The 24334-nt window shown below is 40.5% G+C and overlaps 1 protein-coding gene across 5 annotated transcripts in view; it reads right to left on the bottom strand.

Moving 5' to 3' along the window:
- The window catches only part of LOC125446446 (carnitine O-acetyltransferase-like), a 62657-nt gene that overhangs the window by 37906 nt on the left and 417 nt on the right, over positions 1–24334 (bottom strand). For 3 of the 5 annotated variants that reach the window (XM_048520035.2, XM_048520036.2, XM_048520037.2), the window contains exon 1: positions 2591–2774. The exons of 1 other annotated variant lie outside the window; for it this stretch is intronic. In XM_048520035.2, the coding sequence (XP_048375992.1) occupies positions 2591–2620 (30 nt within the window). In that variant the 5' untranslated portion in view covers positions 2621–2774. One more of the 5 variants, XM_059639591.1, reaches the window with a different exon arrangement.

The following is a 24334-nucleotide window of genomic DNA, read 5'->3' as shown; positions in this document are numbered from 1 at the left end:
AAAGGTGACCTGTACCTACTTATACTAAGTGGTCTATGCTTGCTTACAAAATGGCAGACAGAAACAAAGCAAAGTTAAACAGCCTGCTCACACTGTGAAACATAATGGTACATTTGAACTGGACTACTCCAAGATCAGTAAAGGCTGTGCAAGCAACTATCTGAGACAGTTCTGATAAGATGATGCCTAGGAATCGACAAGCAATGGATTCCAACTTCATTAACAAAAGAATGATTGTTCCAGTAAATGAATAAAACCAGTTGTGATCCTCAGCCCATGAACCAGCCAAATTAATTTCCTGAGCAACTCCAAAGACAACAGCTAAAGTTATTTTGAAACAGTAGTTGTTTCTTTGAAATTACTCACAATATTAAGAAACAGGTTCTAGTTAAAGATTCTTCAGTTAACCAAAGAAGTAGTTTTCAATATAAAGGATAGATATGCATTTAATCAAGTATAATTCAAACATTAGGAACTGAAACACTTAAACCTAGACGTGAAAGTTAATTAGTGTTAGGAAACACCTTCTGTTACACCCTGAACAAAGACTCACAGCCCAAGTAGCTGTATAATTTTACACTTTCATAACAAAAATTAATCTTATAGCAATCAGTTAAAACTGTCTTTTGTACTTTTACATACATAATTGTGACAATGGGAAATATAAAATGAATAATTTAATTTGATAAAGATTGGCACATGAAATACAATCCAATCTGTCCTTGGAGATAAGCAAGCCTGAGACAGATCCAAAGGAGTAAAGCCAGTAATTTTGGAATGCAAATGAATAGAAGGCATAGAAAGATCCCAAGGCCTACAGATTCCAATGTCATGTAAACACCATGAAATCATGGGAATCTGAGGCTGTCCATAGGAATGCCCATCATTGATTACGTCGCTCATGGAATGAGCTTTGTAGATTAAGGGGGAAGGACAGTGTCCGTGCAGTATTTGATTATTGTCACACAAAATGTACAAACAAAACTGTATTTCATTGTAAAGATCAGAGTGTGTTATTGATCTCTCTTCCAATCTGAGCTAAAGATTAAGGGAATAACGGAGTCATCATGTCAAGGCCAGATTCGGAGAACACCCTTTTGCCCTCTCTCTTCATGAACCAGTTCTTGCCTGAATAAAAGTCTTCCACTTGCCTGAAAGATGCCTGCCTCCCGAGTCTTTGTCCCTGGTCGGTGGATATACTGGTACCTCCCATACCCTTCCAGACATGAGCTTTTATTACATCAGTCTGATCTTAATTGGTATCCTTTCTAACTCAGAGATAAAATTTCAAACCCAGGCCCCATTTATCCATCACCTACATGAGCTCCAGTGCAGGAAACTTTCAGTTTTAAAATTCTCTATATTTTTAAATACCTCCATTGGCTCAAATGTTCTGTCTCCATAATCTCTTCTGATCCTCACAAGCCCACACTCCTCGGATGCTGACCTCTCCAGCACCTGTGATATTAATCACTCATCCAGTCGTTGTTGTGCTTGTATACATTTTGGGCACCAAGTTCTGGAATTCCTTCCTTCAACCTTTTTTCAGTCTTCCTTCTAGACACTCCCTATTATCTCTTTTTGAGCAAGCATTTTCTTACTCATTCTATTATCAATTTACATGGCTCAGAGAGAATTGTGCCTGAAAACACCCCTGTGAAGTGCCGAGGCTGCTACATAAATGTAAGTTGTGGTCTTTTTCAACAAAATACGTAGCCAGGTCACTGAACAGGTTATTCTCGAATTTCCCGTACTTTCAAATCAAAGGTGGGAGATTTAGGGAACACCGGTTACCATCAATTTGCACCGATGACATCTGCAATGATTTTCAACAGAACACAAAGTTGCCTGTGGAGCAATCATAATACTCAGGCGAGGTTCTGAATGAGAAAAGCCAATATCTGCGCCCTTGTGTTTCATGCCTATGAACTGCAGGTCAAAGCCACTGGCCATTTTACGTAGTGACATGCAGCCTACAACCTTGGAGGCGTAATCTCATCGGACAGGAATCGAAACACAAATTAACTGCTGTCAGCACAAAAAAAGTGTCCACACCCCTCTGCCTGAATACAGTATTTGGAACGCGGAGGAACACCACGCCCCTCTAACATTTGCAAAATACCTCATCCACTGTGTAGTGTTTTCAGACCTTCTAAAAGTGGCGGGTTCATAAATACAATTTTTTCCTCTTTTAATTTAACTTTAAAGCCTATTTCTGCTTGTATGGGCAGGTCAGATGAGGGCTCGCCAACAAAATGCAGCAACCCAGACTGCAATTACTCTTTCGCGCGTAAGTCTTCAGCAATCGCCCAGGATGATGATGGGATTTGCAAGTTATGTTGGAACTCAACAACACAGCACAACCAAGTGACATTCAGCACGTGTGCAATGCTCGCTGCTTGTTGCGATTTCAAGTGTGCAATAAACATCTCTCAGCTATTACATGATAAATAAGCTAATGATCAGAGCAATGGTTACAATGTACAAATCGTCACTTCCTCCTGTATCTTTTTTACCCGAATAAATCCGATTTGTTTTGTTACAATGGAACAGGTAATGAGCGGAATGAAACTGACAATTGGAAACTCACCAAGAGGCGCGTCGATGCCGTCAGCATCATGAAGAACCGTCTCTGGGAAGCATTTACTCCAATGTAGGAGCCAGCCTGAGTTTTAAAAAGGGAATTTTAAAAAATACAAATGCGCGGTTCGAGCTGTTCAAGCAGCTGCCAGGGCGTAAGGAAATGGCAAGAGTTTAGAGTTCACCAGAGCTCGCCTTACTTCCGTCTGCTTCCCGTGTCTGTGCAGGCAAACTGAATAGGATACGATCGAAACGTGCGGGGGTATCACCAGGTTATGGAGGCGTTTGAATATTTTCGTGGATTGATAGTTATGAGGGAAAGCAGCCCGGAATGTCATTTATAAATAATTACGTTATTACGCGGAGAAAATGTTTTGGAACAATGCAGAACGGCTGAGGTGATTAAGACAATGCAGAATGGTGTTTTAGGTCAAGTTATCATTTTGGTTTCGTTTGCAATAGATTGGGTCACGGTAAAAAGCGATTTAGTTATTTTAATAACCTCCGGTCATGGTATCTACCGTAGTATAAAAGGTTTTCCCTCACTGTTGCAATGGTACGGTCAGGCATGCGAGGCGCTCTTAATAGCAAATGTCAATAAAGCATAACATGACCAAGGTCAGGCTAAGGGAATTTTCTGTAACAAGACATACGCGACAAAGAGACTCGACACATGTGGAAAGGCGGCTGTTTGTTTACAGTTCAACAAAGAAGAAAAAAAACTAAACATACGATGGCGCTGGCCGGAAGCAAGTGGAACCTTAATAGGCCTACGCTAAATAATTCTTGGAGCTGTGTTTCCCCCAAGATATTAAAGAGTCCTCAGCCGGGAATGATTAAAGTGAAGAAGGGAATGGGACTTTTCATCTAGTCGATAATATTGACGCGGATGCTCCTATTGAAGGAGGCGTTAGGATTGCTCCTATTTACAACATGAAATTGTGTATTCCCTTTAGATGAGATATTTGAGACAAAACTGCCTTACACAGAGACCCACGTGATCCCACAATCAATAAATCAGATCGAAGCTCTATAGCTCTGTCTCATTCAGCTATTAATGGTGGTTGACAATTAAAGAAGTAAACAGAGGATGAGGCTTCACACACTTTTCCATTTTTCATGACTAGAGGATGACCCAGCCTGGTCTCCTCTAGTTTTACAAATGCCAATCTTCAGCCAATTTGATTCACGCCATGCAACATCAAGAAAGAGCTTTGGGTACAGCAAAAGCTACAACCCCCAACAATAACCCAGCAGCAGTCCTGAAAAGTGACAATGGGAACTGCAGATGCTGGAGAATCCAAGATAACAAAGTATGGAGCTGGATGAACACAGCAGGCCAAGCAGCATCTCAGGAGCACAAAAGCTGACGTTTCGGACCTAGACCCTTCATCAGAGAGCCTAGGCCCGAAACGTCAGCTTTTGTGCTCCTGAGATGCTGCTGGGCCTGCGGTGTTCATCCAGCTCCTCACAGTTTGTTATCTAGCAGTCCTGAAAACTTGTGCAGGTAAACTACTGCACCCATGGAGGGGCCCTTTCCATACGCACACAAGACTGGAACACTGTGAACAATTGCTCAAGTCATGTATTGTCCAGAGAAAGCAGAACAATTTCAATCTGGCCAATACATGGAAAATAGAAACAAAAACAGAGAGAAGAGTAGAAAGAGTAGACTGCTCAGCTTTTCAAGCCTGTTCTGTCATTCAATGGCTGATCATCCATCTCAGTACCTTGTTCCTGCTTTCTCCCCATACCCTTTGACCCCTTTAGCTCAAAATACAATATCTAACTCATTTTTGAAAACATTCAATATTTTGGCCTCAATCACTTTCTGTGGCAGAGAATTCCACAGGGTCATCACTCTCTGAAGTGTGAAGAATTATCTTCTCATCTCAGACCTAAATGGCCTTCCTCATTTCCTTAAGCTGTGTACCCAATCCTAGACTCCCTAGTCATGAGGGTATATTTCCTACATTTATCCATCTAGTCCTGTTACAATTTTATAGGTTTAATAAAACTCCTCTTCATTAATCTAAATTCCAGTGACTATAGTCGTAACCAATCCAGTTTCTCTTTGTATGTCAGTCCTGCCATCTCAGGAATCAGTCTGCTTATGGCAGGGCTGGCTTTGCCATTGTCATTTCCAGTGCCTAGGTCAATGATGGATAGGGTGACAAGGTTTAATTTCTTTATTTAGGCTTTATAGCTGGTTTTGGTATCATTCAATGGCATGGTAGATCATTTCAGCTGGAAATTAAGACTTAACCACTTTTGATGTGGTTCTGGAGACACATGTAGACCAGACCAGATAAGAATAGTAGACTTCCTCCTCTGAAGGGCATTAATGGACTTGATTGGTTTTTACACAATTTGCAGTGGTTATGAAGTCATCAATTGAGTGAGCTGATTAGCTCCATTGGCCGAACAGCTGGTCTGTATTGCAGCATGCTGCTAACAGTTTAGGTTCAATCCCTGTACTGCCTAAGGTTACTATGAAAGATTCTCTGTCTCAAACTCACCCTTTGCCTGAGGTTAAGCCGTCACTAATCTGTAATATGAGAGTAGCTCTATTGTCTAATCAGACTGTGGCATATTTTAGCCGTCAATATTTTAAGTTTTAATCTCTAAATTTGTATTACAGTTAAATTTCATCATCTGACATGATGTAATTCAACCCACATTCCCAGAAAGTTAGCTTGGAGAAGTGACTGAAAGCATTACTACTTTCCCAATGCCTCAGCCTGACTAGGGACAGACATAACACAAAGAAAGTCAGTTGTTATTGAAGGTTAGTCAATTAAGTCCCAGGACACCACTGCATTAACAACTCAAAGATATTTTTCTGTTCAAAGACACAATTACACACCGCTGAAGCTTTAACTCAGGCCTCCCTGTACAAAGTAGAGATGCTAGCACTGTGCCACAAGAGCCGTATGTTGCTCAGGATAACAAGGTGTAGCGCTGGGTGAACACAGCTGTCCAAGCAGCATCATAGGAGCAGGAAAGCTGACGTTTCAGGCCTAGACACTTCTTCAGAAATGTGGTCTTCACTCTTCTTCACCTCATTTGATATGCAGTCAGGCTCTGTGGTGTCCTTCTTATTGCACACGTGGTTTTCTTCTTTCTTATATTTCATCCATTTCTGAAGAAGGGTCTCAGCCCAAAACATCAGCTTTCCTGCTTCTATGATGCTGCTTGGCCTGCTGTGATCATCCAGCTCTACATCTTGTTATCTCGGATTCTCCAGCATCTGCAGTTCCGACTATCTCTGTTGCTCAGGATATGTACTTTCTAATCAACCTGGTCAGAGATGTTATTTACACACCTCTGGAGTACGTGAGAATTGAACCCAGGTCTCCTGGCTCAGAGGTAGGGCGCACAATCACTGTGTCATAGAGCCCTATATATTTTCTTATCAACCTGTTCAGAGATATTATTACACAGCTCTGAAGCGTAGGACTTGAAGCCAGGCCCCCTGGTTCAGTGATAGGGTTAGGTAGGGGCATTCGGGCGAGTTCCTCAGAATAATGTTATATGCCTGACCATCTTCAGCTGCTTCATCAATCCCCTTCTCAAACTGAAACAGTTTGTGTCAATATGCAGCAAAATTGGACAATATTTAGGCTTGGTTTGATAAGAAGCAAATAATATTTGCAACACATCAGTGCTAAGTAATGACTCTAAGCAACAAAAAAGAATATAACATTTGCACTTGACAATTACTAGCATTACCACTTTTGTATCTTCCTGGGAGTTACCATTGACCAGAAACTAATTTGGATAATGCAATGTAATGCAACATATAAATACTGTGGCTACAATAGCAAGTAAGAAGGTGGGAGTTCTGAGACATGTAACTTAGCTGACTCCCCAAAGTTTGTCCATCATCTGCAAGGCAGGAATCAGGATTGTGGTGGAATATTCTGTGATTTGCTAAGGCTAATGGCGTTTCAATAGTTAGACATCATCCAGGGCCTATCAGCAACTGCTGCACTCCCTTCAGCATTCACTCCTTCCATCATTGATGATGCGACAGTATCTGCACTGTGTACTGTCTACATGATGGACTGTAGTATCTCACCAAGGCTCCTATAGCCAACCCACAACATCAAGGTTCATGTAGATTTGTGGGAACACCATCATTTGCAAGCCATGCTTCACCCTGGCTTGGAAACATGTTGATATTCCTTCAATATCACTCAAAATACAAGAACACCACCCCTAACAGCACTGTAGGTGTTGCTATCTGGACTACAGTGGGTTTAGAAAATTACTAATTTTATTTTCTTGAGAGGAACTAGAAATGAACAACAAATTCTGGTCTAACTAGAGTTGCTCATATTGCACCAACAAGTGAAGTAAGGGGGATGCTCTGCTGTAGAGGTCTTTGCAGGTTGGAGAATGGTATAGGAATGAGAGATTTTGGAGACCTGCTATAGGTCACAAAAGGTAGAGGGATGAGGGACACTTACTAGAAACATGAAGGCCGGTGGTTTACCATTACTGTGCTGGCACTTTGAAAGAGTTAACCAGTCAATTTCAAATCCTGCTTTCATTACATATTTTCCTATTAATACCAAACAGGATCCACAGCAGAATTTTGGATAAGCAGAAGTTAGTGATGATTGAAGAGTGGAATCCCATCTAGGAGACCACTGACGTTGTTGAGTCTTGAAGTGGCAAACAGATGACTGAGATTTCCACAACAGATAGACTGAGGTAGAAGTGTAGGTAGCAGGTGTGTTAATTGGTCACACCCTTGCCATTAAGTTCAAGTTCAAGGCCTACTCCATGACTTAAGAATAATAAGCAAGGACGATACTCAGTACCGGTCTGAGGGAGTGCTGCTCTGATAGTGATGCATTTGGATAATGCATTATATCATGATCACATCTGCTGATTTAGGTAGATATAACGAGCAGTAGGGAAGTTACTCCAGACTTCTCAACCAATATTTAACCTTCACACAACTTCACAACAACAAATTATATTATCATCGTCACACTTCAGTTTTGAGCGGGTTTGCTGTGTGCAAATTGGTTGCAATAGGATTAGGGTTACTACATTGTAACAGTGAGTACATTTTTTAAAAATATGTCATTGGCTGTAATTTATTATATCTGGTCGTCCTAAGCATGCATATAACCTTCCCTGCAAATCAAGAATTCATTTATCTAGTCTTTAAAGTAGCACTTGGAAAGCACTAACAATATTAGACAAGGTCAGCATGGGTTTATGAAAGGGAAATCATGCTTAGCTAACCTTCTGCAGTTTTTAGATATATATTTAATAAATAGATAAGGGAGAGCCATGTAATGCATTTGGATTTCAAGAAGATTTTTGTTAGGGTCCCATATAACAGGCAAGTGGGCAAAATTAAATTATGTGGAATTGGGGTGATATACTGGCATAGAATGAGAATTAGTTAACAGGCCAGAAACATGATGTGGGAATCATAGAATCCCTACAGTGTGGAAGTAGGCTCTTCAGCCCATCAAGTGTACACCAACATTCTGAAAAGCATCCCACCTAGACCCACTCCCCTACCCTACAATCCTGCATTTCCCATGGCCAATCCACTTAACCTGCACATCCCTGGACACTAAGGGCAGTTTAGCATGGCCAATAACCTGCACATCTGTGGGAGGACACCAGAGCACCTGAAGGAAACCCACCTAGACACAGCGAGAACATACAAACTCTACACAAACAGTCAGCCAAGGATGGAATCAAACCTGGCGCTGTGAGGCAGCTGTGCTAACCACTGAGACACTGTGCCACCCACAAAAAGGGTATTTTTCCAGGTTACAAGTGATGATAAATGTGTTACTGCAGTGATTAGTGCTCAGGTTCCAACTATTCATGATATGTATAAATGATTTGGATGGGGAACCAAATGCAATGTTTTCAAGTTTGCTGAGGACAGGAAACTAGGTGGCATTGCGAGTTGTGAGGAGTAAGCCAGGCAGCCTCAGGGTGATTTAGACAAGTTGAGTGTGTGGCTAAACACATAGCAGATGTAGTGTATGTGGAAAAATGTGAATTCATATGCTTTGGTGTGAAATCAGAAAGGCAGCGTTTTATTGAATTGGTGATATATTTGGATATGTGGATGTACAAGAGGATCTAGTGTCTTTGTGCAACAGTCAATGATAATAAACAAGGTAACAAAGTGTGGAGCTGAATGAACTCAGCAGGCCAAGCAGCATCTTAGGAGCACAAAACCTGACGTTTCGGGCCTAGACCCTTCATCAGAAGGGTCTAGGCCTGAAACATCAGCTTTTGTGCTCCTAAGATGCTGCTTGGCCTGCTGTGTTTATCCAGCTCCACACTTTGTTATCTTGGATTCTCCAGCATCTGCAGTTCCCATTATCACTGATCACAATGATAATAAACAAGCAGGTGCAGCAAACAGTTAGAAAGGCAGTGAAGTGTGAAGCTGGATGAACACAGCAGGCCAAGCAGCATCTCAGGAGCACAAAAGCTGACGTTTTGGGCCTGAAACCTTCATCAGAGAGCTCTCTGATGAAGGGTCTAGGCCCGAAACATCAGCTTTTGTGCTCCTGAGATGCTGCTTGGCCTGCTGTGTTCATCCAGCTTCACACTTCATTATCTTGGATTCTCCAGCATCTGCAGTTCCCATTATCACAGTTAGAAAGGCAAATATTATGTACAGCTTCATTGAAACAGGATTTTAGGTCAGACATGACAATGTCTTATTAATGTTGGTAAGAAAGAGAATTGGGACAAATAAACTGATATGATTGAGATAACACGGTGTGAAGCTGGATGAACACAGCAGGCCAAGCAGCATCAGAGGAGCAGGAAAGCTTGACTGCTCGGTTCGGGACCCTTCTTCAACGTCAAGCTTTCCTGCTCCTCTGATGCTGCTTGGCCTGCTGTGTTCATCCAGCTTCACACCGTGTTATCTCAAATTCTCCAGCATTGGCAGCTCCTACTATCTCTGGTATGATTGAGAATTGTTTGATAGGCCATAAACAGAGAGTGGCAATAAATGGATTTTTTCCAAGTAGCAAGAGATGATTAGTGATCAACTACAGGGATCACTGCTTGAGCCCCAGCTTTTCATGACAGATATAAATGACTTGAATTGAATATTGTATACAATTTTGGTCTCCCTGCCTAAGTGAGGATATAATTCCATAAGGGAATGCAGCAAAGGAGAAATAGGATGATCTAGAACTAGAATGGCAATACTGTTGTATGAGGAGAGATTGATTCAACTGGGCCTAGCTTCACAAGAGTATAGAAGATGAGAGTGTATTTGATTGAAATTCTAACAGCCTTGACAGACTAAATGCAGGAAAGATGTTTTCCCTCGCTGGGGAGTCTAGAAGCACAGGTAATATTCTCAGGATAAAGTGCAGGCTATTCAGAACTGAGATGAGGAAATGCATCTTCAATCAGAGACTGATCAACTTGTGGAGTTCTCTGCCAGAGAAGACAATGATAAATCACCTGAATAGGCTCATGTGGCCATGATTTAATGGATAGTCCAGTGGAGTATCATTCTTGCTTGTTGTGCTTAAGTCTGGAGAAAGCCTTTGACATAGAAAATCAGTCATGATTATAATTGAATGACTGAGTAGCCTCTAAAGGGCCAAATGGTCTGTTCCTGCTCCTGTTTTCAGTGTTTCAATACTCAAAAACACTGTCTGTGCTATCTTCTGAAGCAGACAGTTCCAAAATTGCACAAATTCCTAGGGGAAAGCAAAAAAATACCCTTGATTTAAAAGATGACTCCTAAATTTGAAACAATGTCCCTTAGTTGTGGACTCACCCACAAGAGGAAATTTTTTTTCAAGTCCACCTAGTCAAGACCATTCAGGATCTCATATACTTAAATTAAATCAACTGTCACTCTTCTAAATGTGGCTTAAAATGATCCCAGACTGTCTAATCTCTCCTCAGAAGTCAACCGACTCCTTCCAGATATCAATTTGAGGAACCTGCTCTGAATCACCTCTGATGTCTTTGCATTGTCGTTCAAATAAGTTGGTTAAAATGGCATACAGATTTTGAGATGGGATCTCACCAATGCCCTGTATAGCATTACATCTTTACATGAATGTTCCATTCTTCTCATTATAAAATACAGCATTCCATTCACTTCCTTAATCACTTGCTGTACCTGCACACTAAAGTGCACAACTTTTCTTACTCCTTGCATGACCCCAGGATGTTCAAAGTGCTTTACAACAATTTTTGCAAGATTGGACAGAGTTGTAACACAGGAAATCCAGCAGTTAATTTGAGAATAGTGCACAAACAGCAATGTGATAATGAACAGATCAATGTTTTCAGCATTGGCTGAGGGATAAAACTTACCCAGGACATTTGAGAAAAAAATCTCCCATCCTTTTTTTGGATTGTACCATATGAACTTTCATGTCTACATGACTGGGCACGTGGGGCCTCAGTTCACTATTACATTTGAGAAATGGCATCTCTAACTGTGCACCAGTCCCTCAATACTGCAATGGAGTATGCACCAAGTGATGGTTAGGGAAATTGAATTCATAATCAACTAACTCGGAGGTAAGAGTGCTACCCACTGAGCTACACCTAACATCTCTGAAGGTTTGTGAAGACTGCAGCAAGACTGAGTGAAGAATGAATCATAGGTCAAGGTTTGAGAGAATTTGAGCTCATGCAGACTCCGTCAAGTTGAAAAAAACATAGCAATTCAAATGCTTATTTCCTTCAAACATTCACAGTGCAATTATGTGAGTAAAATTCTCTCTCTAAGCAAATTGATAGTATCAGGTCAAGTTGTGCTGCTGATACTGTTCTTCCTGCAATATGTAACTATAACAAGCTGTATGTGATACTGGAGTGGAAAAGTATCAAATAACTTACACGATCAAAGTAACAAAGTGGAACCATAGAGCAGATTGGATTAATGGAAACATGAATGATTTCAGACAGAAAGGAGGTCATTGAGCCTGTGGTGTACATGCTAACTCTCTAGAAGTGCACCTCCTCTGCACTGGCCTACCCTTTCCCTGTAGCCCCGCAATTCTTTTATTTTAGGGGCTTCTCCAATAGCTTATTGAAATCCCTGATTGTACCTGTCTCCACCACTCACTGTTGTAATACATTCTAGAACCAAATTACTTGTTACTTAACTACATAATAAAAATCTTCTTGCTAGCATTGATTCTTTTACCAATAAGGTTCAGACTATGCCCTCTGGCTCTTGACTTCTATCTTTGGGACATTGCTGTCCATGTAACCAGTCTTGACCCCTTATGACCTCAAACATGTCTATCAAATACCTTCTCAACCTGCTCAGGCATGGATGAAGATCCTATCAGTCACAGCGATGGAAATCCTCAGCTGAAGAATGAAGACATCATTTCAGAGGCATTCTGGTGAATGATGAAAAGATTGTCGCAGATATGACAAAGATGGAGGAACTGCAAGAATGGAATGGAATTTTTGCAGGATGCAGGGTGTGAGGAAGAGTCATTGAGGTAATTGTGGGAGTGGGTGGGAGCTTGTAACTTGTATTGTTGGACAGCCTACCCTCAGAAAGACAAGCAGAGAAGTCAAGGAATGAGAGGGAAGGGACGGTGATAGACTAGTTAAGATGAGAGAAGAATTGAAGTTGGACGTAAAATGGATGGATCTTTCAAATTCTGAACATGAGCAGAAAGCAGCCATTTCCCTGCTTCCCAGAGCAACAGTAGGGTTCCTGTTGACCTCACTTTCCAAACTGACTAGTGTATATTTTCAAAAGATTATCCTCTGCTAATTCCACCACCTCCAGTGGGATGCTAGCACCAAACACATCTTTCCATTTTTACAGTCTCTGCGGCACAATTTAGAGCCTCGCCATATGATGTCTGTTGTCTATTTTCCTTACATTCCTCCTCTCCTTCCCCAAATCCACCAACAGCCTTGTGTGTGTCTAATTTACTTTGCGACCAGCGGAGAGAGTCCATTTTCTCCTTTACACAACTTAATTTATATTCAGCTTGCAACTTGATTTGACTTTCATGACAATTAGCAACCCCTTTGTCTTATGCATGTGACATACACATTGTCTGGTCTCTTGGCTCTCCCTCCTCCGCCTCTCTCAAAAGTATAAAAAAAAATTATTTTCCAACCCCTTTAGTTCTAAAGATTGCAAAACATTAACTTTGTTTTCTCTTTCTGTTGAGTTTCTGCAGCATTTTCTGTGTTTCAGATTTCCATCATCTGCAGTGTTTTGCTTTTTTTTGAGCACTCTCCCCAAAGTTTAGTGCCAGGAATTGGATGCGATACTTCATATTAAAGCTGAACCAGCATTATATAAATGTTCATCATAACACCCTTGCTTTTTAACTCCTGGCCTGTACTTAGGAAGCCCAGATTTCCTTTTGCCTCTTTTAAACCTTTTTCTCGACCTTAAAATGATAATGTGCATTCCCACATATCTTTGTTTCTGCAGCCCATTGAAAATTATACCATCAATGTTATATTGCCTCTTTATCTTTCTCTTAGCAAATTATATCATTCACTACTTCTCAGGATTAAATTTCACCTGCTTGCAATAATAAGCTCAGTCATGTGAACTTATAAATTTCCAATCACAACAACACATTCATGGCTCCTTATTTGATCCGTGTTGTTTTCATTCCCACTTCTCCTTATTTAATTTCAACTTCCTCTCAACAATGTTTCTGTGCCATATCCAAAAATAGTGTCCTTAACTAGGTCAAGTCTTGTTAGAACGGTAACCTAAACCTTCTATGCATGCTTTAAGTGGAAAAGCACAGGACAAAATTAGCATTTAATCAACAATAACCCACATTGATATAGTGCCTTTAATGTAACAGTCAGTGTATACTGATGAAAATAAACATTGCACTGAAGATAGAAGGAAGTTTGCAAGTGTGACCAAAGTCCATTTTTAAGAATGTCTTAAAGGAGTAGAAAGAGGATTGAAATGGACAAGGTTAGAGAGGGAATATCAGCACTTAAGCCTATGTAGCTGAAGGCATGACAACCAAAGGCAGAGCAATGAAAATTGGAGAAAAACTGAAAGAACTGTGGATGCTGTAAAACAGGAACAAAAACAAAGCTAGTGGAAAAGCTCAGTAGGTCTGGCAGCATCTGTGAAGGAAAAAACAGAGTTAATGTTTTGGGTCTGATGACCCTTCCACAGAGATGAAAATTGGAGATATGGTGTAAGATTTTAGGATAACAAGAATCTCAAAGGATTGCAGGGCATTACAGACCTGAAAGAGATTGAGAACAAGGATCAGAATTTTAAAATCAAGATATTGCCAACTGGGGTCTAATGTAGGTCAGTGGGTACATGAGTGATGAGTGAATGGGATTTGGCACAAGTAGGGAGATGGTCATTAAAGTCTTTGACCAGCTCAAATTTATATAAGGGAGGATGGCCTGGAGGTAATGAGACAAAATGAAATAGGAGCATAATAGTACAAACTTGCCCACCAGACACAGGTGAATATCAGTGTAGATAATGAACAAAACTAGAAGTTGCTGGAAAAGCTCAGAGGTCTGGCAGCATCTGTGAAGGAAAATCTTTCAGCACTTATTCAATGTACATAATGTTTGTCAAACAAGCTTGAGATTCTTTCATCTTGTATGGTGAGAGTAAGGGTTGCAGCATGGATGAGGTAACCGACCATGGTATCAAGGTACAAGAAGACATACAAGTGGGGGGAGCAAAAAAGGAACGTAGTGGTGGTAGCAGCAGCTCAGTGACGGGGAAAAACACTATTCCCCACAAACAGCGAAAGCCGAATGGATTCCCTGTCTGCCCAATGTGAATGTATGGGACACCTATCCCAGGTTGGAGAGGAACTTATAAAAGGAGGGCACCGAAAAGCAGAACCTCAATGGTGATATTATCTGACAAACATTATTATCTGACCAATGAGTAAATTGGCGTGAGTGAAATTAGGTTAGAGAAATAGATACATGTTTCGAAGATTAGTGTAGGAGAAGTGGATTTGGTTCATGTACCAGTACTGTGGAATGTGACCTGTATGGTTGGAATAGTCTATACCTGAACCATGAAAGCACAGTATTCCAGAAAGCCACATATTTAAGGAAGTAGAAGTGATTTTAAATTAAATAGTGGAAGTAAGAGATCAAATTTCAGATGACATGGGTAATTAAAGATAGTGACAAGACAAGAGAAAAAGGTATTAATTTGGAAAATAATAAGCAGACTGCCATTGAAAGCAATAAGGGATAAAGGGTTTTACCAAAAGAAATTGACAGATAAAGCTAGAGATTACCAAAATAATAAAAGGACAAAACTAAATGCTCTTTATCTGAATTGCTTAGCATTGTGAACAAAGCAGATGAAGTGATAATGCAAATAGAAATAAATATTATCTGATCGCCATTGCAGAAACACTATTGCAGGATAACATAAATTAGGGCCTGATATTGAAGGATCTAGGACATTTGAGAGTATCAGTCAACAAGGATGGCTCTTATTTCTTAGAACAGCACATTTATGGAGCTTACCAGGGAGTCAGCTATATTAGACCTGGTATTATACAACAAGATAGATTAATTAATGGCCTCAGAGTAATGGAACTATCGTGATAAATAGCAGTGACTATAACATGATTGAATTTTATATTCCATTCCAGGAAGCGAGGAATGCTTTTCAACTTATACAAGCACGGTTATGAGGGATTGGAAAGAAAGCTAGCTAACATGAACTAGCAAATTATGTGGAGATGCAGTGGTAGAAATGTAAGGGACATTGCAGAATATGCAGGATAGATATATTCCAATATTAATTTTTTAAAAAAATCCAAGGTAAGGACCTACATCTGTGATTAACTAAAAATGTTAGGGATTATAATGAATAAAAGTCAAAAGACCTGTGGATTCTGTAAATCAGAAACAAAAACAGAAGCTGATGGAAAAACTCAGCAGGTCTGGCAGCATCTGTGAAGAGAAATCACAGTTATCATTTCAGGTCCAGTTCTGAGGAAGGGTCACCAGACCCAAAACATTAACTCTGATTTCTCTTCACAGATGCTGCCAGCCTGTCTGAGGGATTGTAATGCCACAGGGATCAGTGCTAATGCCTAAATGTTTTACAATTTATGTGAATTGCGTGGGTAAAGACACGTAAGACATGTTTCCTAAAACTGGTGTTGACACTTAATTAGGAAGGAAAGTTGTGAATAAGACATAAGGATGGGACAAAGTGATATTGATAGGTTAACTAAATAGGCAAAGATCTGGCCAACAGAGTATGAATTGGGAAACTGTGAAAATGCCGATTTTGGCAAGATAAATAAAAAAGAAGCAAACAATTTTAATACTTGGAATGGGCGGGTTTTCTCATGAGGAAATATTGTGCAGTCTAGGCTTGTATCTGGAATAAGAAGTAACTTGATTGAAACAAATGTGATCCTGAAGGGTCTTGGCAGTTTGGATGTTCAAAGAAAGATCAAGAATTAGCTGTCACCTTGAAGAACAGATATGATTCTTTCAGAGAGTTGAGAGTCTTTGGATCTCCTTTTCTCAAATATTAGTGGAAGCAGAGTCTTTGAATATGTTTAAGACAGAGATAGTTAGATTCCTGAGAAGAAAGGTGTGAAAGGTTACCACCATTAGGTGGGATTGTGGATTTATTAGATCAGCCATGATCTAATCAAATGGTGGTAAGGTACAAGGGGATGAATTGCCAACTTCTGCTCCTAAATTTTATTTTTGTACATTTGTGTGTATGTATGTTTACAGAATCTCTTGTCAGTGGAGAGGTTGAGGTTGTCAATGGAATATAGCTGAGCATACCTTCATTTGAGATAACTATTGCTTGCCAACTCCATCTTAATTCATATTCTACCTTCGGTTAGTAAATGCTGTTTTATTATCAGAGGAATTATTCATGCAGGAATCTCACAAACAGTCAGTGAATGACCCTAGAGTTGCTTTATGACTATCTTAACCACTTCTTCTCAAACAATGTGGTAAGTTACCAAACAGTGAGTAAAATCTGAAGTGATACTTTGTGCCCCAAAAGTTGCAAACAATGAGTCTAAATGTCAATTTGTATCTTCCTGCAGGAGCTGAGCACAAGCAGAAATAAATCAGATCTCAATTTCCTCATAATCTGTCATTTCAATTCTTGCAAACAGCAAATTGCACTTTTTAACTCTTCTCTACCTGGACACTTTGCTGCTAGATACACACATCAGACCCGAATAATTTGTTTCTGATCTCCAGCAACCACAGTATTTTGTATGCAATAGATTCACCTGGAAAAGATGAGTTGTCTTATGAGGAAAGCTTGAACATGCTATATTTGTATCAACCTGAATCTAAAAGAGTAAGAGGCAACTTGCTTTAATTATATAAAATCTTGAAGGGTCCTGACAGAGTAGATACAGAAAGGATGTTTCCTCTTATGGGTGAATCTGGAAATAGGGCCAGGGTTTAACAACCAGGGGTCTTCCATTTAAAACAGAGATCATGAGAATTTGGAACTCTTTCTCTGCAAATATAGTGGAAGCTAAATCTTTGCATATTTTTAAGGCAGAGATACATTGATTCTTGTTGAACAAGAGATTGAGTGGTTATTGGGGTAGACAATTAGTTATAATCAGGTCAGCTATGATCTTATTGAATGATGGAGCATGCTTAAGGGACTGAATAGCCTATACTGCCTCTAATTTGTCTGTTTGTATGTGGTATGTTATTGAGGAGAGCCACAAGATAGTTGTAATCCTTTGTTTACTTTGAGGTAAGAATCTCAGACATGAGGCATTGCAAATCCTGCAGCAGAGATCTTGAACTAGGCAGGCTTAGAATCAAATGCAATTCCTGCTCTTCATTATTTATCGCCTACTTTTCTGGCAATACATAATCAGACATCGAAATGTAATAGCATTGTGACACAGTGTAGTACCACAGCAATCTGGACTGAATATATAAATAACAACTTACAAACTTACATTAGTTGTTTGACAACTTTGAATTCTTTAAAATAAAAAAAAGCTATTAGTAAAGGTGAATGAGAAATTATCAGGATGTTGTAAATTCTCAACTGGTTTGTGGCTAAAAATCAATCAATCATCTATGAGTTGAAACCTGTACCCTCCATTATAATCTGAAAGACAAAGATCAAACTGTAAAATTACAATTTATAAGAAGTCACTATTTTAATTGAATCTTTACAATAGTGGTAACCTTTAGGAATACACAGATTCATGAAGAAAATGGACATTGATCCAATCAAAGAGTGACTAAAGTTGTGAGATATTCCTTGTAGGTGATTAAAGTGATTATTTGCCACCCTGCTCCAAACTCTGTTTCCTAGCTACTGACTCCATGCCTCTCCCTGACAACAGACTGAGTTTAAACCACTGTGTTCTCAACATTAATCACACAATCGACGTGAATTCCTAATCACATTTACACTTTCAGTAAGACTAACTATTTCAAGCTCAGTTACATTGTCCATCCCAGCTCATCCATTGTCAAAATGCTCCTTCATATCCCTGTCACCTGTAGCCTTGACTATTCAAACACATTCCGGGCTGCTCTCCCATTTTCTACACTCCATACGCTTGAGGTCATTCAAACCTATGCTACCCATGTCCTAATTAGAATCGAGTTCCATTCCCCTATTACCCCAGTACTGTTGACCTAGTTTGGCTTTCGTTCAAACGACACACTCATTTTGAAATTCTTATCATTGTTTCAAAATTGGTCATGACCAGGCACCTTTCTATCTCTGTCCCCCAGTCCCATAACTCCTCAAATTCTGACCTCCTGAATTTCGTTGATTTCAAACACTCCCTTGTTGGTGGTTGTGCCTTCCACTATCTAGATGCCAGGATCTATAGTTCGCTCCCTCCCTGTCCCCCCACTTCACTTAAGACATTGATGAAAGCATATCCCTTTGACCAAACTTTTGATCATCTGACCTATCATCTCCTTATATGGCTTCTGGTCGTACTTAGTTTTAAGGTGCTCCTGTGAAGTGCCTTGGGACATTTTATTATGTTAAACATGCTGAATAAATTTATGCTGTCATTGATTTTATTTACAGTTGGCCTATAAGTTTAACATCTTAAATTAAAAGTGTGAATAATCTGACTGTGGTTTACTGTTTTTGGAATTTTTTATTATAGAGCAAAACCTTCAAAGCCAAATCTCACTTTAATATTTATTGGAAATACAACTAATTGAAAGTATTCAGCTAGGCTTTCAGATGGAAATGTAAATATAAAGTGACTGGGCTTTTTTTCCCCATTATGGAATACTGTGGGCAGCTGCACCATTACTAATTTTACACAAAACAAAACCAAAGAAATACGAATGTTGGAACCTGAAACAAAAACAGAAGTTGCTGGAAAAATCTTGCAGGTCTTGCAACATCTGTGGAGAGAAAGCAGAGTTGACATTTCAGGTCCAGTGACCCATCTTCAGAACTCCTCCTCCTGTTCTGAAGAAAGGTCACTGGATCCAAAACGTTAACTCTGCTTTCTCTCCACAGGTATGACCAGACCTGCTAAATTTTTCCAACAGTTTCTAATTTTGATTTTGAATTTGACATAGTTTTTATCAATCAAAGTCATTGATGATGTTTTGTAACTCAAATACTTTAGAGGGAGCAATTTGAATGTAACCCATCCATCTGAAAACTATTGGAGTAAGTTCACTCCTTCCACCCACCATCCTGCAAAAATTCCATCTCCTATTCCCAATTCTTCCACCTCTGCTGCATGTGCTCCCAGGATGAGGCATTCCACTCCCATACATCTCAGATGTCCTCTTTCATCAAGGACCGCAATCTCCTCCACCCCCCACCCCAGCCGCAGTCGTTGAGAACGCCCTCGACCGTGTCTACCGCATTTCCTGCAACTCATCCCTCACACCCCGTCCCCGCAATAACCACCAAAAGAGAATCCCCCTAGTCCTCACATACCACCACTCCCTACCTCCTCACCCATACTCTCCTCTCCACCTATCTTCTCCTCTATCCATCTTCAGTCCACCTCCCCCCCTATTTATTTCAGAATGCTCTCCCCATCCCCCTTTTCTGATGAAGGGTCTAGGCCCAAAACGTCAACTCTTATGCTCCTAAGATGCTGCTTGGCGTGCTGTGTTCATCCAGCCCCACACTTTGTTATCTTACCTCCATTTCTTACCTACTAACCTCATCCCGCCCTCTTGACCTGTCCGTCCTCCCCCAACTGACCTATCCCCTCCCTACCTCCCCACCTACACTCACCTCTACAGGCTCCATCCCCGCCCCTTTAACTTATCTGTCTCCTCTCTACCTATCTTCTCCTCTACCCATCTTTGATCCGCCTCCCCCTCTCTCCCTATTTATTTCAGAACCCTCTCCCCCTCCTATTCTGATGAAGGGTCTAGACCCGAAACGTCAGCTTTTGTGCTCCTGAGATGCTGCTTGGCCTGCTGTGTTCATCCAGCTCCACACTTTGTTATCTTGGATTCTCCAGCATCTGCAGTTCCCATTATCTCTGGGGTTAGTTCTGTCTGGCTTTCCCACTCTGCACAATTTCAATCTCCACTGCGATTCAGTGAAGGGTGATTTTGCATGAGGTGATTGGTTTTCAACCCAACCACACAGGTAAAATTTACATCCCATTGTGTCCATTATAAACTGAATGCTGCTAAAGAGTAATCTTACCAGATCCTACATGTTTAAAATCACACTTTGGATCCTCGGGAGCCAAATCCCACACCCTAGAGTGAAGCTTAGTGCACCAAAATAATATCTGATTTTTGTTTTTAAATCCATGAAAGGTATAAAGAATGCTGTAAGTTATATTGCGGTTCTGTGCTAGATTGTTGACATCAGTGGCAAGGCCAATATCTATAGCCTATTACTAATTGATCTGCAGAAGGTCATGGAGAGCTACCTTCTAACCACTGCAGCCCTTGATGTGTAGGGACATCAGCTGTACTATTGGGCAGGAGTTCCAGGATTATGACCCAGTGACAGCAAAGGAATGGCGATATATTTCCAAGAAAGGATGAAGTTTACCATGAAGGGGGGAAGTTGCAGGTGGTGGTGTTCCCATGCATTCACTGTCCTCGGCCTCCTGGATGGTAGAGGTCACTGGTTTGGATGGTACTGTTGGAAGAGCCTTGATGAATCACTGCAGAGCATCTTGTGGATGCTACATATTGCTGCTTCTGTGCATCCATGTTGAAGGGAGTGAATGTTGAAGATGGTGTATGAATACCAGTAGAGTGTGTGTCTTTGATGTGGCTGCTGTTGAGTGTTGTTTAAGCTGTTTTCATTCAGACAAACACAGAAACATAGAACATAGGAGCAGGACTATGCCATTGAGCTCCTCAAGCCTGCTCCACCATTCAATATGATCATGACAGATTATTAAACTCAATATCCTATTCCTACCTCCTTCCCCATATCTTTTGATCCTTTTAGCCACAAGAAGCATATCTATCTCCTGCTTAGAAACACATAATGTTTTGGCCTGCATCATTTTTTTTTGGTAGTGCTTTCCAGAGCTCACCATTCTCTGGGTGAAAAAAAATTCTCCTCATCCTCAGTCTTATTTTAAACAATGACCCTTCACCATCAGGAACATCCTTCCTGCATCTGACCTGCCTGGTCCGGTTAGAATTGTATAGGCTTCTATGACAGTCCAAATAAAACACAACCATTGACTCCCCTGGTCACCTCTACTAGTTACAGACTCAGAGATTTCCAGTAAATTTGTCAAGTATGATTTCCCTTTTGTGAATCCATGTCACTGTGTCTGATTCTACCACTCTTTCCTCAGTGCTTTGCTATGAAATCCTTGGTAATAGACTCTAGCATCTTCTTCACTACTGATATCAGACATCTATCTCTACCTCCATTTTTAAATAGTGGCGTTATATTAGCTATCTTCCTGTCTGTAGAAACTGTTCCAGGGTCTAAATAACCTTGGAAGATGACCACCAATGCATCCACTATTTCTAGGGCCACTTTCTTAAGTACTCTGGGATGTAGATAATCAGGCTCTGGGGATTTATCAGTCTTCAAACCCATCAATTTCTCAAACACCTTTGCCTGCCAATACAGAAGACAAAATATGCTGGCGATCACAACGGATCAGGTAGTATCGACTGTGAAAGACAGCAAGCTAATGTTTCGAGTCTAGGTGACCCTTCATCAGAGCTGACATGAAATGCAGAGGGGACAGGATTTATGCTATAGTGATGGAGGTGGAGGGGGAGAGAAAGGATGTTGACAGTTCACGTTAAGTTATTGGAATTTGAAAATGGCAGAACAATGGTGTATCTAACTGCTAAACCGGAAGGAACAGGTGGTCACACTAGAGTGGGGATGAAGGGGAAAGAAGATGGTTTCCAATAATCTGTGTCTACTAGTTTTTCAGTTTGTGTGTTTCAGTTCCTCTCTACGCTAAACTCTGTGTTCCCTATCATTTCAATAAAATTGGTTTGTCAGCTATTTCTTTGTTCTCCATTATGAATTCCCCTAATTAATATAAGGGACCTACATTAACTTGCACCAAATGCTTTCTCTTTCCATACATATAGAAAATGTTAGTCATCTTTATGTTCCCACAAGTTTACTTTGATACTCCATTTTCTCCTTAATTCATCCCTTGTTCCTTCTTTGCTGATTTCTAAACTGTTCTCAATTTTCAGGTCTATTGAGATTTTTTCTTGACAGTTTGTATGCCTCTTTTTTGCATTTAATACTACCTGTAACTTGCCTCATAAGCCATAGTTGGCTACTATTCTCTTTGCACTCTTTTACCAGACAGGAGGAAACAATTTTGTAGTTCACCCATTCACTCTGAATGTTCACAATCATTCCTTTCAGTAATAATTCCCAACACATTATAGCAAACTCACATCTCATACCATCATTGTTTCCCTTATTAAGATCCAGGACCTTAATCTAAGAACAAGCTACCTTACTCTCTATCTTGATGAAGAATGCTATCATATTATGGTCGATCATCCCCAAAGTGATTTCTGTACAGCTGCCGAGTCCTCTTACTCTGCCTGGTAGTCACCTATTCGCTGTCTGCCTGGGGAGTCTTGACCTGTAGTGTGACTACCTCTCTATATATGCCATTCACAATTCTCTCAGCTTCATGGATGCTCCACAGTGTCCCCAGTGACCATTTCAGCTCCAAAACTTGGACTTCCAGGAGCTGCAGCTAAAGACACGCCCTGCATATATGGTGGTCCTGGGGGCTGGAAATGTGCCAGTTTCCCACATAAAGCAGGAGGATCACAGTACAGATTTGAGCTTTCCTGCCATGTCTTGCCACTTTAAATTAAAACTTTAGGAAGAAGCTGAATATCAAATAATATCAGCTGTGTGATGCAAATATTATTTGCCATTTATCAGTCCAAACAATGGTTTGGCCCTGTGTGTTTACCCATGGAAGCATCATCTGGAACTGGACACAGATGTTGGGGTGTTCCTAATACTGAACAGGTGGAAACACAGATGGGACAGTTTCTCGCTGTCTCTACAGGATAATTTAGAAACTGTTGTCATGAAAGCAATGTGATAATGACTAGAAAATCTGCTTTTGTTCTGTTGGTTGAGGAATAAATATTAGCCGAGGACCCATGTTGTTCTTCAAAATGACAAACCGGGATCCTTTACGCATATGTAAGAGAGCTCAAGACAGCACCTCAGTTTCAAATTTTATAGACAGTCAGTCAATATAGTGTTTTACAAATTCCTGCTTTAGAAATAAAACCAGTCTGAATCCAAACTAAAACACAAATCAATTCTAAACAAGGTCTCACACCTAACGTGCATTGTCTGACCTAAAATATCACCTCTTCTTTACACTCATAAAACCTTTATTTCAGATACAGTTCAATCTGGGCAAATGCGAGGTGATGCATTTTGGAAGATCTATTTCAAGAGCAAACTATACAGTAAATGGAAAAGTCCTGCAGAAAATTGATGTACAGAGAGATCTGGGTGTTCAGGTCCATTGTTCCCTGAAGTTGGCAATGCAGGTCAAGAGGGTGGTCAAGAAAGCATATGGTATGCTTTCCTGCATTGGGCGGGGTATTGAGTACAAGAGTCGACAGGTCATGTTACAGTTGTATAAGACTTTGGTTCAGCCACATTTAGACTACTGTGTACAGTTCTGGTCACCACATTACCAAAAGGATGTGGATGCTTTGGAGAGGGTGCACAGCAGGTTCACCAGGATGTTGCCTGATATGGAGGATGCTAACTATGAAGAAAGGTTGAGTAGATTAGGATTATTTTCATTAGAAAGACGGAAATTGAGGGGGGACCTGATTGAGGTCTACAAAATGAGGGGTATAGACAAGATGGATAGCAAGAAGCTTTTTCCCAGAGTCGGGGACTCAATTACTGGGGGTCATGAGTACAAAGTGAGAGGAGGAAAGTTTAAGGGAGATATGCATGGAAAGTTCTTTACGCAGAGGGTGGTGGGTGCCTGGAACGCATTGCCAGCAGAGGTGGTAGATGCATCCACGTTAGTGTCTTTTAAAATGGATGGGTACATGGATGGGCAGGGAGCAAAGGGATACAGACCCTTAAAAAATAGATGATAGGCTTAGACAGAGGATCTTGATTGGCGCAGGCTTGGAGGAATAGTAGGAACTGCCGATGCTGGAAAATCTGAAATAACAAGGTGTAGAGTTGGATGAACACATCAGGCCAGGCAGCATCAGAGGAGCAGGAAAGTTGATGTTTCAAGTCTGGACCCTTCTTCAGAAATGC

The sequence above is a fragment of the Stegostoma tigrinum genome, chromosome 34 (genome assembly GCF_030684315.1).
Source record: "Stegostoma tigrinum isolate sSteTig4 chromosome 34, sSteTig4.hap1, whole genome shotgun sequence".
Taxonomy (NCBI): Eukaryota; Metazoa; Chordata; class Chondrichthyes; order Orectolobiformes; family Stegostomatidae; genus Stegostoma; species Stegostoma tigrinum.
Note: the sequence above shows the minus strand (reverse complement) of the source record. Positions and strands in the feature narration are given on the sequence as shown.